The sequence below is a fragment of the Poecilia reticulata genome, chromosome 10 (genome assembly GCF_904066995.2).
Source record: "Poecilia reticulata chromosome 10, P_reticulata-male-v2, whole genome shotgun sequence".
Lineage (NCBI taxonomy): Eukaryota > Metazoa > Chordata > Actinopteri > Cyprinodontiformes > Poeciliidae > Poecilia > Poecilia reticulata.
In genome coordinates, this window is record NC_088839.1 from 15,638,698 (window position 1) to 15,658,755 (window position 20,058).

At 38.0% G+C, this 20,058-nt stretch overlaps 1 protein-coding gene across 3 annotated transcripts; it reads right to left on the minus strand.

Moving 5' to 3' along the window:
- Positions 1-54: 54 nt before the first annotated feature.
- Positions 55-12,465, minus strand: simc1 (SUMO interacting motifs containing 1). 3 transcript variants are annotated; one of them, XM_008420145.3, is made up of 12 exons: positions 10,983-11,239; positions 10,596-10,734; positions 7,973-9,223; positions 7,373-7,414; positions 7,030-7,277; positions 6,834-6,927; positions 6,498-6,658; positions 4,525-4,617; positions 4,303-4,434; positions 3,899-4,055; positions 2,484-2,568; positions 55-441 (listed from the first exon to the last, which is right to left on the minus strand). In XM_008420145.3, the coding sequence occupies exons 2-12, from the start codon at positions 10,620-10,622 to the stop codon at positions 230-232; spliced, it is 2,502 nt and encodes an 833-aa protein (XP_008418367.2). In that variant the 5' UTR covers positions 10,623-10,734; positions 10,983-11,239; the 3' UTR covers positions 55-229. The 3 variants fall into 3 exon arrangements, with proteins under 3 accessions (XP_008418367.2, XP_008418364.2, XP_008418365.2); XM_008420142.3 differs by lacking the exons at positions 10,596-10,734; positions 10,983-11,239 and adding an exon at positions 11,962-12,465; XM_008420143.3 differs by lacking the exons at positions 7,373-7,414; positions 10,596-10,734; positions 10,983-11,239 and adding an exon at positions 11,962-12,465.
- Between the last annotated feature and the right edge of the window lie 7,593 nt (positions 12,466-20,058).

Below are 20,058 nucleotides of genomic sequence, written 5' to 3' on the forward strand. Positions count from 1 at the left end.
GTAGTGTGGCATAAACAGGAAACTGAACCCGTAAATAACTTCTTGATTTCCTGATAAACAAAATAAATTAAAACTTTAATTTTCATTTTAAGTAAGTCACAACTTTAAAACAAGTAACCGTGCAAATGAACACGCACACACACACACACAAAAAAATATAAATTACAATATGCTTCTTCATTCATCTGGTGAATAAAACTTGAACCGAAAGTCTTTTTTTCTTTCAGAATCAACACTGACAGACATCTAACAGGTGATCCTGAAGATAAGTTAGGGACTCTTCCACATGAAGAGGCAAGGCTTCACCGATGTCCTGTTGGGATCTGGACAGGAAAGCATTCACTGCTTCTTGAACAGCAGACTTTGACACCATGTCGTCTGGCTTGTAAACTAATGTGGCCTCTTTGCCTATTTGCTCAAAGGTAGAGCTGGTCAGACAGCCTGTGGACAACAGATGACAAACTGTGAGTAGGGAATAAAGTAAAGCAAGAAGTTGAAGAACAGAGGTTGTGAATAAATGATAGAATTTTATGAGGGGCTGTTTATCAGCTGTCGGTATATTATGGGAAATACACAGCAGTCAGAACACATTATTTAGGTAATAGTTTTTGCAAAAAATTACTATTAAATGGAGGTCAGGCTGATTGCCTAGAAATATGTAATTTGACCGCTTGCTTTCTTGCTTCAAGGGTACGATACTCTGATTTAGGGTTTTTATGCTCAATACTGATTTATGTTTTTTTTTTTTTTTTTCACCTGCTCATTCTAGTTTTGGCTGATTATGATTTCAAATGAAAAATGTTTTTCTTAAATGTTAATACCAGCATCAGCCTAATTTTATGCATCACAGTGTAAGCCCCAATTCTTTATTAAGTATACAAATATGAAACAGTGAAATATACTTTCTGACCTGGTCTTTTAAGACTTCTAAATATCTAAAATTAAGTTTGTAAAAAGTAATACTATTTATGACTTCTTCAAACTAAGAGCACATCATTGTTAAGTGACAATGACCAGTTAGACCTTTAATATACAATCAATATTCAGAAAAGTGGTAAAATGAGCAGCAAAAAAAAGTTACGTTAGCATATATGAGTCCATTCACTAGGAACAAACATTGCAGTTTACATGTCAATATTTAACAAACCACTTGGCAAAGCAAAATTTTATTACAGATAACCGAGTAAAAAAGTACACAAAAAAACACACTAACCAAATCTACAACTTAATTTAATTGCAACTGTGACAGGAAAAAAAATGTGGGCAATAAAGGTGAGAGCAGGAAAAGGAAATACACTGATCAGGTATAACATTGTGCTCATCTGACTAATGGTGTTCTGGTTTTTCTTATGCTGCCATAACAGCAGCGATCTGTCAAGATATGGACTCATTAGACCCACGAAGATGTGCTGCGGTATCTGTGCTGACCAAGTTGTCAGCAGCAGATCCTTCAAGTCCTGTAAAATGCAAGGTGGGACTCCGAGGTCGAGACGTGTTTGTTCGCCACGTCCCATACATGTCCTGTTAGACTGACGTCAGGGGAATTTGTAGTTAAACATGTTGTTCTCATAAAATTGTTACTGAACCATTTTTGCTTGGTAGCAGAGGCACATTTTCCTGCTGAAAGTGAGCAAAACAGTAAGTGAATTTACACACAACAAACCACGATGATCTTGTGTGCCGACACCTTTCTAACAGAATCAGCATAAACCTCTCTAGCAATTTGGATCAGACTACAAAGGTAAAGTCTTTGCTCTCAGCAGCCAATGATCTCAAGGCAGGTTAACCACTGTTACTTCCCTGGAACATTTCTGATACCAACTGCTGCACACTTGGGCCAGCATATACACAAGCTAGTGTTCTGGAGCTCCTCCAAACTGGCCGTTCATGATCCCGAACCATCATGATCTGGTCCCAGTCAAAACTCACTCAAATCCATTCTCCAAATTCAAGAACAAAATGTCCGCGTGCTGCCTACTACATCCCACAGTCTGATAGGTGTCTCAATTGCAACATAATTAGTGTTATATGACACGTCAGAGGTCACATTTGCATGTGTTTAACCAAGTTACCCAAACAACCTGACTGATGTTTAATTTTTTGATGCATTTAAATACCAACTCTACTTTTCAGTATCGAAACTGACATTCCAACAGATCACTTTTATGTTGCAGAAGCATTAGAGAAGACCGTGTTGTGTTAGAAGGACAGACATTTCAAACATTGTTTGAAACACAGTGAACCTGCAGGTTTAAATTCTATTACCAACACAGGCTTGGTACAAATAGATAGTTTAATTATCCAAAATAATACTAGCTAACTTTTGTTTTGTGGAAGAAAAAGAAAACATTTATTCCACCACTCAGGGAAAAACTCCTCGCCAACACCACAAATTCAGTTCTTTGTAAATTTATAAGATCTCACACTATACAGTGCAGTACACTGCAACATTTGCTGCTGAGGCCTTTTTTCTACCAGCTCACCTTTCATTGCTTTGCTATAGCTGAGCAGTAACATCCAGAGAAGATGGATCAACTCTTCCCACTTTCGCCAGCGTTCCAAGCCATCCTGGAAAACATATTAATGTTTCAGCTTTATAGAGACTTACTTGTTTTACCATCTTTATTTGCTTGGTTTTCTCTTTAACTCAACTCTCTCGATAAGACTTACACATTCTTGTTTGAATCAATGTAGAAAGACATAGCTGAAAAGGCAATACACCATTTCTTCTGCCCAACTTCTCTCACAATGGACAGTCAGTACAAGTCTGCAACAGTCTGCTCTACTTGGGTGAGTTCGCACAAAAAATAGTTTGATGGGAGTCAGGGGAAACAGACCAACTACACCAGACCTCAGTTGCGGTCAGACAAATGTTTTGAGCTGTAAATGAAGGCAGTGGGTTTTGTGAACTGATTAGAAATTGAAGTGCCAACGCTTTGATGACAACCTATGAGAGGTGATTTTTTTTTAACTCTACTTGTAAACAAACTCAAAACAGGGATATATAACACACATTAATGATAAACAAAAAAACGCAAACACCTGCAAAAGTACTAAGAGATATAAATTTAAAATAAATAATGAAGGTTTATAAAATTAACAAAACATGTAAAAATGTTAAAAGTGAGATAAAGGACTTTAAAAATGTAATGTGTTATACATTTATAACATAAAAACAAGTAGTGTTTTGACAGTGGTTCAGGTAGAGCTTAGTTTTAAGGAATCCATATATTTATGGATAAAACATTTTCTAATTAGAGCTAAATTGTTTAACACAATCTTTTTCACCCTAACCAATATATTGCTGTCTGCTAAAATGGAAACAAATATTTTAAGAATAAGTCCAATACTAAAACTTGTTCAAAAACAAACATCCCTACAGAAAAAAAATAAATGTTTCTCAACACAAGTATTTCAGAAAACACAGTTAATATTAACCAAATGCAATTTTCATTGGAGAAATTCAGCTGTGAACTAAATGATATTCTGTGAAGTATTTATATTGCATCGCTTTTGTTTTAAGAGGGTATCAGAAGAAAAAAGTAGTCTCTCTGAACTCTGGGAATAGTCTTTATTTCTACTGCCAGCTGGTGTGCTTGTTTACCTCTTAAATCTCCCCCCTAAAGAGTTTCCAAGAGAGTTTAATGTGTTCAAGTGGCTTCAGTTGGTTTCAAAAGCCCTGTACTCTGTGATCCCTGCAGCTGCAGTTTTTTTAAGTCTGATCCCCAGTCTCTCAATTGTGAAACAAAATCTCTTAGTCTCTTTTGCAAATCTGAGAGCTCTCTGAAAGCTGCATTGTGTGCCCTTAAAGTTGAAATTAAGTTCTACTATTACCAAATTTGTAAGCAGTATTAAGTCATTATGGTAAAAGAAGAAAATACACAAGCATGATATTCACCGTTGGGTCTGCAGCCAGAGTGCAGTTCTTCAGAAAGTGAAGCAGCAGCTTAAGCGACATGGGAATAGAGACCTTCTCTGGGCATGCATAGTCCAGCAACTGTTCCAACAGCTTACAGCTCAGCAGCTTACTCTGTAGGCTCTCCAACAACAACATCCTGCATATCACCAAACAGAAAAGACTGAAAAACTGGGAACCAGTCCCTGTGCAAGTATGGTTGCAAAACAACTCAGGTGATTCAGTGCATTCATCTGCATATGTGACTTAGAACGTATTACTTTTCTGAGCATTCATAATGTAAAAGGAAAAAAAGAACAAAACATTCTTCATTTAATTTTAGCATTAAATGAAGAATGTAGTTATGAATTTATGGTAGACCTAAGCATTATTTGCCTGCTTGTCACCTGTGTGCTCTTAGAGGCATGTGGCTGAGGACCATATGGAAGAGCTCATCGGAAAGCTTGGCAGAGTTCAGAGCAGGAGAACGGTCAACCTCCAGGGCCAGAGACAGCATCCTTTGGAAAACGGACACTATTCTGCAGGGGACAAAGTGCAGTCAGAACGCAAGTGTGCAGAAAGCTAAAGAATGAAAGAACATGTTTTTATTTAAGGTTTTGTTTTTGTACCTTATTTGCTCGTCCTTAATTTTGATTCCTTCTTTGCTGTCTTCATTTTCAGTTGTTTTCATAATGACACAAAACAGCCACTTGATAACATCTCTGTTGAGAGGAAAAAGCCAAAACAGACATTTCAAGATTATCCAAATAAATTTAAAACTAGCATTGCCAATCCAGATGTATGGCATGGGGAAAATCATATACAGTACATATTTAAAAATGTGGTTGCTTCCTAATCATGCAATTGTTTTTTTTTTTTAAACAAAATGAAAAAAAAATTATTTGCATCCTTTACTTCCACCGATTTACCGTTTCTCTCACACATTCAAATGTATTAATAAAAGTACAAAACAATAAGGTTTTCAATTTGGAAATTTACATTTAAATTAAACTGAAAATATTGTGAGTGAAGAGCACATTGCATCAAAAGGGAGTTGGACCTCGCTCTTTTACTGGCAAGATTTATTTACATCTAATTTATGCTTTCTGAGGAAGAAGTTGGGCAATGTAACCAATGGAAACTATTTCAAGTTGGTTATAATAAAACGAGTTCTCTTGAAACTCTTTTAAAACTGTCCCATTTGAAAAAGTTCTAAGATAGACTTTCTATGTATTTTTAAGAATGAATTTGGTTTATATTTTTAAGGTGCATTATCCTTTTTTTTTTTATTGGTGTCAGAGAGTAAAAGGAAAACTGAACCATAACAACTGTGTTAGATATTGACCATCAGCCAAAATGTAATTTATAGCATTCAAATCACTAGAATTGAATTTCGCAGCCCAGGCATTACATTACATTACGCCACGTATACTGTAGTTTTCATAAACGGACAACTCTTACTTTCTGGAATTTGATAAGGAATAAGTAAAGCATGCAAAACAGATACTACTGCATAATGTCGTGATCATGAGATCAACTCACTCACATTTCCCCAACTCTTTCCCTTCCTCATAATTTATTTTCTGAGAGTTTCCATCCACTTCCACATAAATATTGTTACCATGTAGAATATGAATGTATGGCATGGGGAAAATTATATCCAACCAAATATTACATCTAAGGTGTCCTTAGCACTGTGATGTTTTTTTTTCTTGTGCAGCTCTAAATTTGATGTACAAAAATTATGTAAAACTTCATTCTGTGTGTGCATGCTTTTTTGTTTTTTTTGGTAGCCCTACCTGTCTGTTTTCGTTTGCCAATGCATCCAAAGGGAAGCAATGTAGCAAAGTAAATAGATCACATCGTCACCAACGCTAAGATGATTCTTAGAAATATTGTGTCATCATTTTTACAGTAGTAGTTATTTTATTTAAAGGGTTTTAGCTTTCTACTATGTGTGAGCTGATATTAGGTTGAAACCTGTGTCTTCCCATTATTTACAAGAATGTCTTTGTGACATGATTATAACAGGAGGCCCCATCTTGATTTCCACCCTCATGTGAAAGAATTAACTGTGTGAAAAGACAAAACTTGCTTTTCCCTCAACCTTGAATCCTTATCTACCGGGATACTCCTTACTTGTGAAACTGCCTGTATGCAGAAGTAGTTTCCGTTTTCCCCTCTTGCATTTCCTCCCTCCCTCTCCCTTTTCTTGATAATAAAGACAAGCTTTGACCAGAAGGTTTTCAGAACATACAGTGAACAGCTTGGAGAAGAGGTTTACTGTACTTTCTCCTTTTGCAAAAGCCTGGTTGAAAATTGATATACATTGTCAGTGGTTCTTTTATGTAGGTTGAGAAAAAATACCCATCAATGACAGCCTTACCCTAAGTTAGCAGTTGGATGGTTTTATGTTTGGAATGATGGTAATCAGGCTGCAGAAGTTAACACAATGGCTGTAATGTGCCCTCTGGGCAGTTCTTACTGCACAGTAAACATTTCAGCTGCTTAGGTGTGAAAACAGCAGCAGAAGTAGAAATGCAGAACTTAAGGCAGGGCCTACACCCTCTCTAAAATGCAGACCTCGGCTTGTTCATCTTACCTGACCCGAGAAAACTGCCGATCACATGACAGAGTTGCCTTTGCGATGGAATGGCTGAGGGAAGATGAAGAGCATCTGGCAGTAAAGTCATCCTCTAACGTCTGCACACAGTACTCCAAAAGCAGGCAGATAATGTCCCATTGATGTTCCTTTTTGCCATCCTAACAGTGAAAGAAGGCAACAAAGAAACCTGCTTATTTTTTTTTTACTTCATATTAGAAATATCAACGAAATAGTACAATCTATTTAAATATAAATATGAAATCTGAGATTAATTTATTATAGAATGTTACATTTATTTTTGCTCTGTGATATTAATGGACTACATATTCTCACATCTTGTTGCTTGCTCTGCTCAAGCTGATTGGACATAACCAAGGTAAGCAACTCCCAATCCCACGGAACAGAGGATCTATTAGCCCGGTGGTGTCTGGAATAAAAAAACACATTTAAATCAAAGGCTGAGAGTAAAATTCTGACACAAAGATATTAAATGTTTCGAAAAATAACGTTTCTTGTGCTTTTCTCTGACCTTTGAGTCCTCATAAGAAGATTATAAGCCTGCATGCTGAGGTGATAGGGACAGTGTGGGTCAAGCAGGATACCACGAAGAAGGTGGGTGGTTATATCTTTGGGAGGATAGTGTCCAGGCTGCAATAGGTCAGACAGCAGCTGCAAAGTGCCTTCTGGGTAGTTCTCCTCGATTGTACTATAGACCAGACTTAGGCTCTGACGACACAGCACCTCAGGAGCTTTAGGGTTTAAATTATCTTTATCGATCTACGAAAGAAACATATTTTAAAAATAATTACTTTGTTTCATCTTCTTTTTAAGCAACCCTGTCCACTGTGTGTGTGATAGGAAAATAAACTTGCCTCCATTCCGACTGGTGGCAGGTGACAGAGAGAAATGTCATTCTTACAGCCAAGGGAAGCAAAAAAGAATGCGTAAGTTCATCAAAACACTGACGAACTTAAAAAGTATAAATTACAGAAACACTTCACCAGGGGTGGACTATCCTGGTCCTCGAGGGCTGGTGTCCTAGAACTCTTAGATTCTCCCTGGTCCAACACACTTGAATCCAATAGCTGAATCACCTCCTAAGTGCAGTCAAGTTCTCCAGAGTCCTGCTAACGACCTCATTATTTGACTCAGGTGTGTTGAAGTAGAGATGCACCTAAAAGCTGCAGGAGACCGGCCCTCGAGGCCTAACTCAGACGTATAAACCAATAATTTATTACTTGAGATTTTATTTGAAATATACACTTCAATATGTGATTTGGTTCCTACTGAAATCATGAACTGAAATTAAAGGTTCTTTTTGTTCTCAACAAAATCATTGCAAGAATATGGTACTGAACTAAAATGAGAAAAACGTTCTACACCTTTAACAAGCAGCCAATACATTTGTTTGCATCTGTATTAAGAAGCTTTGAGAGCTATAGAGAATAAAGCATAAACATGGCGTTTCCTACCAGGACTTGGTGGTGTCCAGCCATTAATTTCTTAAGAGCGATTGGGCTCACATGTCTACGATCCTCTCTACTGGCCTCTCGGAAATCTGTGCAACATCTGCTCTCTTCATTCATGTCTTCTCTATCGCTTTCTCCTTGCCAAGGCAAGGACATCGGACTATCACCTCCGGTATCCTCTTCATAGGTCTGTGACTCCAGCTCCCACTCATGCAACTTTTCACTAGGCATGTAGGGAGACCTGGGTGATAGGCCACCTCGGTTTGTATGATTGAGAGGACTGGAACTTGGGTATGAGACAAAGTCAGCCTTAGAACTTTGAGAATAATGAGAGGAAGGATGATCGGGAGATCTTTGTCCAGAATCCAAATGATCTAAATCAAGCTTTTCCAAATTGGAGCAAATAGCTTCTTTTTGCATTTTATCTTGATAGGAAGTTGATGATGGAATCATGTCAGATGAATGAAAGCCATCTAGCTTATTTTCCATAGTTTTGTGCTGCTTTAAGTTTGCATCATCATGTCCCGCATTAGGACAGTCAGTTGGAATTTGTGGGTCCTGCATTGCTTGATCTTGCAACAAGTTGTTTGTATATTCCTGGGGGGTTTCATGTTCTTTTGTCGTAGATTTCAACATGATAGGAAGACACTTAGGGACCGCAGGTTCTGTAAGAGAAACATACAATGTAGAAGAAAATATTTCTGAACTAGTTGCAGATTCTTGTGCTTCAAAGCGATTGTTTGGTTTAAAACACTGTGACATCTGTGGAGAATCTTTGGTTAGCTGAACACAACTGCCTGATGTTTTCAGATTCTTGCTATGTGATTTGATAAAAGGCAATTGATCTAGTTCCACATCAGGTGCATCCTGAGAGGGCTGTATTGCAAGGTTTTGCTTCTGTGGTTGCATCGGCGAATTCAATCGTCTCTGCTTTGGACTTTGAGTGCCATAGTCCTGCTGCAGAGGGAAGATGTGGGAGTGTCCGGAAGAGTTTTCTTGAAGTTTAAGACCTTGGCCATTTAAGACATTATTTTTATTCAAAAGGCTTTGGTTATACTGAATGTCACCAACTTCAAAGCAGCCCTTTATTTCTGGCTTTGTCACTCTTGTCTCAGTCAAGGCAAGAGAGCTCTTTGTCTCTGGCTTTGTCTCATTTGCGGTCAAGTCTATAACTGGTGAGCCTGGGATGTTAAACCTTGGGCGCAGCTTGAGCTCTGGACAAGCCCATCTTGGATCAGTGAGGTCAATGTAATGCTGGGGAAAAAGAGGGGAAATGTCACCAAAATGAGCAGAATACTTGCAAAATGTGACAGAAAAGAAAAACAAATGGACAGATGGGCATATGAAAAAACTAATGTGTAATAAACATGTGCCCCTCTTATGTATATAGCCCATTTTAGTCTCTTCTAAATAAACCCCAGTGCCGCCACTACCTTCAGAAGTCACCTATTTGGTGCATCAACATTATTCCTAGCCCCCATGAGGCTTTGCGTGATTTATGGGTGCGACTTCCGCTGCAAACCGGAACCGCCATTTGTTTACATGTTAGCAACTCAATAACCGCTTTAGTTTTACGCTATAAAATATGTGGGAACACCAACAATCACAGCTTAAATGTGGCAATATTGTTTTACCGCTACCTACAGTTACTGCGGGTTGGGATGGTGGCTTGAAGAAATGGCCGCAATAACCCGCACTAGCATATCTAACTACTACACTGACTCAGTTGCTTCGGACGCAGATGCAAGTTTTCTTCTGTTGGCTTTTTGTCCACACAATGAAACGAGCACACATAAAGCATTTTGGGTTCTCTCCAAGTTTAGAATTTTTAGCCAAACTCTTTTTGTTTCCTCATCTGTCGGTAGGCGATGAAAACTACCGCTTTTGTGTTGGGAGAACGTTCAAAACACACTTGCTGCAGCCACAAACTAAACTTGGTCTGATTATTAGAGTACAGCCACGAACAACACAACAGTTACCCGAGCTCCGCAAGGGCATCTTGCCACATTTCCCAGTGGCAAGTAGCTCTCGGTTCTAGTTCAGTGGGGAGATTCTCCATATTGCGGTCTGGAGAGTGTCGAAGGAGAACCTCGAGGTTCTGGTTGTGATGGACTAAATAAACCCAGATATTTTATTGAGTCTTATAAAAATTTATTGTTGACCCAAGCATAATGATAAAGACTCAGATCATGAAAAATAATATTCACATCACACCAAGCTAATATTATGCAGTTCTGCTGTTTTACACTGTCGGCGCAAAACGGCAGCTCAAAACTCTGACCATCTTCTCTGCTTTTCTCTTTATTAATCAGTTCTTCAGAGAAACGAGCTGCTAGCAGCGCTGCTAACTCACGCTCATTCTATTACAAAACTTAACGCTCATGTTCCAGTCCCCGCGATTAAACTCACAATTACGATCTTCTAATTGAATTCAATAACCGAAAAGAGAGATATGCAACACTTCTATCATGAATAAAGATGAGCAAAAACAAAAACAAAAAAATCTCTACAAATTACAGTGAAATTATGGGGGAATTTTACCGCCATTATCCAAGAGCACACATTTTCCGACTGAGAGCAGGATTTCAGGTGTCTTGTTCTCAAAACCTGTAATACTTTTGCTTACATGCTCATTTTGAAAGCAAGACTTCATGTCTGTCTTCTCAAAACTTGAAACGCTTGTACTGAAAACTTCTCCTCGCGCTCACACTTAGTATCTGCTCGGACATTTCCCACCTCTTCCTCACATCGTGTCTTTATGGAACCTTCAAAACAAAAACGGAAGCTATCTTACTTTAGACAGAGTGAAATAATTGCATAAAAATAACAGTCTTTGCCACCTTGTATAATTAAAACTTTTTAAGATTTACAAAATCGGGGTTAGCCTTCATAGCGGGGGCTCAACCCCGGTATTAAACCAAGCACAATATTAACTGGGATTTTGCCAGTGGACATAAATACAGTGTAATAATACTCTATTCACAAAATATAAACGGTAATATGTCCATCTTACTTGTGAAACGTTATCCCCCGAGATCTCACGTCAATAGTCCGTCGATATGAACAAAAATATCCGGCGGTGCTGAGGGTTCTGCTACAATCGATAGTAGCCACTCAGACACACCGGCTTGAATGAAACAAACGCACCCAAGCACAACGCTTTCATTCTATTGGCTGAGAGGTCGCTAGGCATCTGTCAAAAAGGCGAGCTCGAGAAGTTTTGAGTACAAGCGTTACAAGTTTTGAGAAGAAAGACATGAAGTCCTGCTTTCAAAATAAACGTGTAAGCAAAAAGTATTAAAAGTTTTGAGAACAATATACATGAAATCCTGCTCTTGGATAATGGTAGAAACATTCCCCCCTATCTAAAAAAATCAGACTGCTACTTCCGGTGGACACCGGAAGTAAGACCCATAATCGTTTCTACAGCCTCCCAGGAATAAGGTGGATAGAGTTCCTACAAAGTATGTAGGGGCTGGCCACACAAACATGTGAAAAAAGGAGCTCTGAGGCTTTTGGCAGAAAAACAACTGTATGTGTGGAGGAGCACTAATACTGTACATCACCCTGAACAAACAATGGTGAAACATGGTGGTGGAAGCTCCATGCCTGTCTGAGGAATACCTGTCTGCAATAGGACAGATCTAATAGAAAGATGGGCGGAGTTAAATACAGAGGAGATGTAAACTCATGAGCTGCGGACTCTTTATATAATAAAACAAGCCTGCTAATTCAAACAATGTGCTTTGCCAGACAAACGAGTTACAATACGTGCTGTTATGTAAATTTCAGCTTCTAACATTTTGTGACCCAAGATAAAGAAGTACGCGCAGTTATTTTTTTAGAAATTAAGAACAAGTATTGCGTTATAGACAAGTTCTTACCCATTCAGCACCGGTGTGGTGTGATTTTTCAAACGAACGCCAACGCAGTGTTAGTTTAAAGGTTCCGCGCCCTAGTTTCTATAGCAACAACGTTCTATGTTAGCTTACCCGTGGGATGTTGACGTTTACCGCTTCGACATCCACTCGAACCTCTGACAGCGGCGGCGGGGGCTCAGACTTGGTGAAGCCACCGTAAGAGCCGACGATCTCTAGATCGGAGTCGTCTGAGCTGAGGGAGATCACTTCTTCCATCTCTTCCACGTCATCCAGCGCCTCACACGAAGCAGAAGGTCCTACGGGAGCAGGAGGGCCGCCGCTCACGCAAGCTTCACCTTGTCATGCAGACCCGCGGCACCTGGCACTGTCCCGAACAAAGACGATCTATCGTGAATGGGGAAAATGCCCATCATGTTTTTCACAAAACACATGACAACTTCTCTGCCGAGGCGTCAAACAGTTAGCATTTCCTGATTAGAATTCCACGCCACACTCATAATGTTGTCGGGCATTTCCAGCGTTCAAATAAACCACCTCAAAACGTTTTTTAGCAAGCTGTAATCTCATAACAGCAGCACGAAAATGATAGGTATCGTTTTACCGCTTCCTTGTTTTCCTCTGTCATTTTTTTTTTCCTCTTTTGTATGACGCGTCAAATGAAACTTTATAGTTGCAGCTACCTCCACCTGCTGTACAGGAATGCAAAGGCATACCCTGCTTTTGTCAGCCTTCCATTCAATGCAGGTATACATAACACCGGGCTTAGAAACAGTATTCATTCATATTTAAGACCTCAGCAATCATTAAACATTTACCCATTAGTAAAAAATATCACTGTAAAGGCCAAGGGAGTGCAGTTATTTTGTGTTTAATGTAACTGCCGTTAAAATTCTGTGGTTTCATTTTTGTGACGGTAACTATGGTAACAGAGTGCAGTTCTACTTGAAAAAGTTAACAGCATTCAATGCTGTAAAGTAAGGGAACAAGGTCTGTAATTTTCATTTTTCTTGATGAGATAATGATGGTATAATGATAATAAATCATCATTATTCCATCAGTTCTTCTCAATGGACTGGAAGCTATAACGATTTTTTTTTTCTGTGCTAGAATGCCCCCTTCACAAAGGGTGGTGGAAGACAGAGGGAATCTAGCCCAACTTCACTCCACACCATACATGAAACAACTGCAGAACTAGACAGCTCCTACAGAAATAAACTACTTCTAGGTAGACAAAAGAGCATTATCTCAGGTGATTCCTCCTAGCAGCTCCTAGACATGGTTATAATACTATGCCCCCCCAGTATTTTATTATTTTTTCTTATGTTGCAAAATTACTTCACAGTCATTCACAGTTATTTCACAGTCTCATATTTCTTTTTTTCTTATGTTGCAAAATTACTTCACAGTCATTCACAGTTATTTCACAGTCTCATATTTCTTCTTCTTCTTCTTCTTCTTCTTCTTCTTCTTCTTCTTCTTCTTCGTTGCTATTATTTGTGTGATCAATTTTTCTGTCACTTTGCTGCTGGTACACGTAATTTTCTTCTCTAAGGGACAATACAACATATTCTATTCTATTCTATTCTATTCTATTCTATTCTATTCTATTCTATTCTGAGTGAATATGTAGTCTCATTTGTCACCACTGGATGGCACTCGTGATGTTCAAAAGATGGAGAAATAACGTCCGCAGGTCTTATGCATGCACATAATGCTCCTTTTAGAAATATCAAGTTTAGCGTAAAACCCTTCCTCCAATCTGACTTTCACTTTTTCTTTTGCTTTTCCTAACTTTTCTCAAGCACTTCTGTGAATATTCTCCCTTCAATTTTCTCTTTAATTTGTCTCCATGGTAGCTATCTGTTAAAAAAAAGACTCTTTTTCTCGAATATTTCACAAATTAATCGCATTTATGTAATTGTCAGGCAAATATCAAGAAGGTGAACTCCAGAATTCAAGCTGTAACTCCTGCACCCACAAAATTACTGCCGCCTTGGAGGTTTCATGTTTTCAAATTGTTGATTTAACTATTATTTGAATTCTATTTCTTCTTACACGCATTGTTAAATCCCACTTGGTTTGTAGAAACACAATGATTTTGCGTGTCATTCTTTTTTTCAAAGAAATTTACATTTTGATTTCAGCCTCTCATGTAATTGGATGAAAAGGGTTATTAACCTCAGATGTCTCCAACCATTTCACGCTGTGAGGAAATATCAGGCAGGATGAGTCACTGCCGTCACACACACACACAACCCTCCTGACATCCATTCAGCAGTGTGAAGACTTTATTAGGGTGGTTAATACATAAAGGCTGTGTTTATATCTGCATATTGCGTGTGCCTTCGGAATCATCTTTAGCCTTTTTAGCATCACAAAATTGCAGTACAAATTTTGCATCGTAAAATTAGCCTAAAATGTAAGACTAATATAACAACGTGTAAATTGAGGAAAATTATATGAATTGCACAGCAGTGTTTTCCGTCCAGAGTCATTTGGATCAGTTTATTTGACATAAGAACATGAAAAAAATGAGAAAATTTAAATCCAACATAAATGGGAGTGAGTGCTAGCACTACATTTGCTTGATCATTAGAGCTGTGGAGAAAACTGCAATCATCTAACCAAATTGCTCTACATGTTCTTGTGTTTCTGTGGGTTTAAAGAAATTCACTCTTTTTCTACATATCTAATACTGTAGCACATGTAATTTCATTTCTGCTCGAGCCACACTACTTTCAGAGACCATGCATACTACATACTATTGCTACAGCTACATATTTTATGCAAATGATATGTAAATTGTGAGGCAATCACCTGAGAATAGTGTGCCTTAAAAGGCCGTATGTGCACCTCTTTTTAATATTTATTGTACTTCCGACCTATGAATCCCCTTTTGACACTATCTATAGACTTTGTGTGTTGACATGGATATGAAATGGCCGACAAGGCATCGTAGCAAGCAGTTGTAAACAGCTGTAAACTTGTCAGCATAATAGGTTTTCTGATCAGAAGATTGAAAGGAGGTCAACAGAAAATCACAGTGGATTCTTTTGGAGACAGATTTGGAGTGTTAAAATTCATAATACTATCGTCTGGACACATGAAGAGTTGGAACAATACATGCTTGGGATTCAACAGTGGGTTCTTGGAACTGTGAGCAGCTCAAGCCTTGACAGACCAAATTAATATGTTTGTCATTTATAGTAATTTCTGTTATCATGTGAGTTGAGATGAGCATTTTGTGGGTGTTCAGCTGAGAATTGTGTCTACAGTGTCTTTAGGTTTGAGACTTCAGTATTATTTTAACTGATCATTTTTATGGACACTTATATTGACCTTTGCTGAGCACGATTACTGTCATTCAGACTTAACAGGGTAAATCAATTTATTGGATAATATAACCGTTAGCCACCAGACCTGACAACTATAGCTCTTTTTTTTTCTTGTGTCACCCACTCTTTCATTCCTTGCTATTTAATTATTATTCAGGGGAAAACAGGACTCATTGTTTACTCCTACCAATGTACCTATAGCTTTTCTGTATGCATAACAAGGATTTTCAGCCAGTCTCTGTGCTGTCAACTTTGGAAACAGAGGAGTCGCTTCAGCCTCAGAAGAGATTCTGGTTGGTTGGTATGTATGCACTATGTTCCTACAAAACCTAGCAACACAAAATTCTGGCAAACAAACGTAAAAAAAATTATGAAAATTTTATATTTGTGTTTTTGGTGAAAGCAATTGCTGAGAGAAAACCTATAATCTCATGTTGCAATATGACAACATACTTCCATACAAAACCATTCATGTGACTTCAACAGCAGGGCAGCCTGACCTATTGTCTAATAAATTCAAATAATAACTATTTGACCACTTTGGGGGACTTCTGTACTGTATAGACTAAAATTAAACTTTGATATTCACTTGGTAAGGCAATCATTACATTTGAAAAAGATAAATCACATCAGGAGTTTGTCATTACTGTCACATAAATGTCATATACATCCAAAGAACTGACATTTCACAAAATGGGCTTAATTTATTCATGTCTAAACCCATGTAAAACAGGTTCATAGGTACATCTGCATCCATGCTGAGATAAGAGACAGTATGACAGTAGCTTTACAACCCATTAAAATGCTCAGTTTTGCACACATTAACACACATTGAAGAGGAAATACGTAACATCCATCATAGGATACTGTTTTAGAGGTAAACAAAGGTATGTTGGTGCTTATCAATGGGTGGATATGTTGTACATTGTTAATGTTTCGTCTGAAAAAGGTAGATTTAGAAATCTTTCTAAAAGATTCCGTAAACAAGAAAAAAAGACAGGTTGTTTGGAGGAGACATATCTTGCCTTCTTCTCAAAAAAATGAAATAAATAGAATGACATGTGAAATGGCCAAAACATGACAGAATTATAGAATATAGTCCTTATAGAGCCTGCTGTTTTTGCAGATATCCTACACTCAATATGATCTACTCAACTCCTCTTCTCTCCCCTCTTCTGGAGGTCAGGTGTTTTTGAAGATGGTTGCATAATGTAGTATTCATCCTGACATTTCACAGTACCACATTCAACAAAACAATACTCTGGCAATCAGTAAACTGTTAGAAAAACAGTTATTGATCAAACAATAACACTTATTAAATCTACAATTAGGACAGAGATAGTTTGAAACAGTCAATCTTTTCTTGACCTTTAAAACAACGAGTTGCATCATCCTGTCAGCCTGTATTATGTTGCATTGCATTGAGTTGAGTTGAGTTGTGTTGAGTTATGTTATCTGCATTGCACATGTTCATATTGTTACAACAAGGATTTATCATTTCTAAATTCTGCATCCAACTTGCAATTCTGCAAACCTAACTACTTTAGGCTTTTTAACTTTGAAAGATTTAACAACAACAAAAAAAAATAATCAAGTAAGTAATATGGATTTCTAACCAGGGTTTTAGTTTCCATTAATGGTGTATCAATCAGACTAGGTGCTCCTTTGTGGTTCGCACAAAAGAGAATATTGTCATGGATGATGACACCAAAATTTGCTTGGAATTTATACACAGTAAAAGGTCACTTGGATATGCTATATTGAGTTAAACATGAAAAGTTTTATAGCATAATCAAGTGACTATGTTGCCTTCAGTTGTTCTAAAAATGCTGTACATATCAAACATGACTTTAAAGAAATTTCACAATGTTACACCTTGAAATTGGACCTCTGTCTGACTGCAGCTTCGGGGGAGGAGCTTGTCGAAAATGCGGCGCTTGGTTACGCCACTCTTTCTCTGCACCCAGAGAAAGAGCGAGATTAAAGGATTTCTCAAACATGCACGAAAGAATCAAAGCAACACTCCTGATATATTTTTGATGAGTAACATTATAACATGAAGTACAGCTAAAAAAATAAAAAATAAGTCAATTTGACATATCACTGCCTCATTCAAGAACTGCCTCTGCTTTGTAGCTAGAGTTGAATAAACTCTAAAGCAGGAAAGGGAAGGTTTTACATGAACAGATGAGATGCCCAATTTAATTTAAAGAGGATTACTTTCATTCTTCTCAAGATAAAGGGATGAGCAAGTAAGACCAAAAATAGTTTAGAAAGTGTCTATTCCACACTGGATTAATTGTGCTTGTCCCATCATGTCACAGACAAACCCTAGACACTCTGCAGCATCATTAGGCTACCGAAACCCCTCATTCATTATGCCTTCTTTGCATTCCTCTGTTTGCTCAAAACAGAGCAAATTGATGGGCTCCCATTTTGGGCCCCAAAAAAGAGCTTGTTGGATATTGTGAATTTAATGACCTGACAACAGCATCGGTTTGCATGAAGCTAGTTCATTTTTGTTAAAAACATACCTCTGGCTCGAATTGGTATACTAAACTGTGTGCTCCCATTTAAGCTAACACATCATGTTGATTGCTTTGTGCACTAATGCTTCAGTTAAGCATTTAAGCTTCATGCATTTAATCAGTCAGTGCTGTGATATGGTTTTCGCATTTCATCAAATTTCTTTAAACCTTTCTGATGCTTGATCAGAGATTATGGTAAAAATAAAATCAATGAAACAAACAACAACAAAAACGAAAAACACACAACCTCTACCAAACAGCAAGTATCAAAATAAATCCGATGCCAAAAGACACTGTTGGCTGACAGTTTGAAACCAGAACGCAGCTTCGTGCACGGATGCTCATAGTGCATTCATGGGGTGTCTGGTGAATTATGTGTAGCTGTTGTTTGTTGCCACAGGGCAGCACAAAAAAGGACTGGCAGAGGATCCCAAAACGCCCCAGCAGATGGTCAGGGATGTGAGAAAAGAAAAACACGAGAGGGATAGTGAGATAGATCTGCAGGTAGAGAGAGGCGAAGTGAAAAAGCAACTTCCAGAGGCATCAGGTGCCAGCTGTCGTGAAGCAAAGAACACCGGTGATACTATCCAGCTGCCACATTCTCACATTCCTGTATTGCTACTTGGAGCCCCATCACGCTAGTAAGATCTTTAGGGCATGCTTGCCACACAAATCTAGAAGCATGTCAGTATGGCCCATTTTTTTGCGCCTTTGCAGCAGCTCAGCACACCTAACAGGGTTTATTTGAATGGCAGAGCATGCCAGATTGGGAGACAGGAGAGGCTAACCGTGGACCAGAGCCCAGTGACTCACTCCGCAATCTGTGACCTCGGAGGGTGACGAGTGTCATACCAGGATCCTTTACATGACAGCGACGATCAACTAAATGCTATAACGGTAACTCAAAGAAACTTGCAATCTATTGTAGTCAAACGTGTAAACAGTGAGTAAAGGTAATCCAGTCTGTTTAAATTATAATAAAAATATTCTAAAGATTTTATGCGATCAAGATTGTAAGCATAGATAAAGAAGTAAAAAAAATGTCTAAGTACTCAGTTTTAAAAGATACATTAAAAAAATATACTTTAGATCTATACTTCAAGAAAATTAACTCAATTCCATTCAATTAACATATTTATATATATATGTGAAAACTATATATAGTTTTGAGGCTTTAAACGGTTGAGGCTTTAATATATATATATATTATGTATTATGATACATTTAAATAACATTGGATCAAACTGAATCATTCCAGTTCAATTCAGTTTAATTTATGTAACTTTATGTAAGCCTTAACTCTATTCTTCAACACAAGAAAAAGAAGAAAAAGTTTTAAAGATGAAATGCTGTCTCAAAGACAAATGTGAAAATGAAAAGGGAATTGGAAAACAGAGGATGAGGCAGAATTAACATGAACTGAGACCAAAGTCCCACTCAGAAATCAGGGCTTCATGGTTGAGTTGGCAGCAGGATTTAAAGAGCAGGCTCGAATACTAAGCAGTCTTTTTAAAGTCAGGCATACAGCAGTCAGAGGACTGTGTAGATTAAGACCTAACAATAGTTGTTTCGAGAGAAATTACTTCGCTTTCAAAGCCGTCACTGCTGGACATTGGTCAAATAAATCTAATTCACAGACTCCTAATGTGGAGAAATTAGACACATTTCAAACTAAAACGGTTAAAAGCGTGTGACGGTGTGTGAACGAAATTCACTTTACATTCACAGAACTTAAAAATCCATCCATCCATTTTCTTTACACCCTTGTCCCCTGGTGGGGTCGGGAGGGTTGCTGGTGCCTATCTCCAGCTAACGTTCCGGGCGAGAGGCGGGGTCACCCTGGACAGGTCGCCAGTCTACCGCAGGGCAAGAACTTAAAAATCTTACTGAAAATTCATTTTAGAATTGTTAACGCCCTCCTCTCCTCCTTGTTCCTTGAATGGAACCAGCAGAAGTAAGGGTAAATAAATATCTATATACACCAAGAAAAGGAGAAATGCAAACAGTCACTGGAAAACACAGAAGCAATAACCAAAGGAAACAAAAAGAAAGCATGCAGCACTTTGAAAAGATATTGAACCTCTCTTAAGGTCATATTTTGCTCAACATTTTGCAAAGTTACACAATACATTTCATACCAGAGGATATTTTTTTCTTTTGTTAAAGCAGTCAAAGTGTCTCATACCAATTAGTATAGTAAAATACTCACCGCTGAAACATAACAACACCTTAGGATTTATACACAAAACACTTTTTTACAACAATTTACTTGAGGTTGTGCAGTTTTTGTTTGAGTAAAATTAAGGCCTAGTCATGGAGTAAGGACTTACATCTAGCCTGTGGTA

What these genes read in the sequence shown, in the direction of transcription:
- simc1 (XM_008420142.3), bottom strand. Translation starts at nt 12,105, where the DNA reads ATGGAAGAAGTGATCTCCCTCAGCTCAGACGACTCCGATCTAGAGATC. An exon ending in ATTAAGGACGAGCAAATAAG is followed by an intron (nt 4,435 to 4,524) that starts GTACAAAAACAA and finishes TGTCCCCTGCAG; the next exon opens with AATAGTGTCCGTTTTCCAAA. An exon ending in CTATAGCAAAGCAATGAAAG is followed by an intron (nt 442 to 2,483) that starts GTGAGCTGGTAG and finishes TGTTGTCCACAG; the next exon opens with GCTGTCTGACCAGCTCTACC.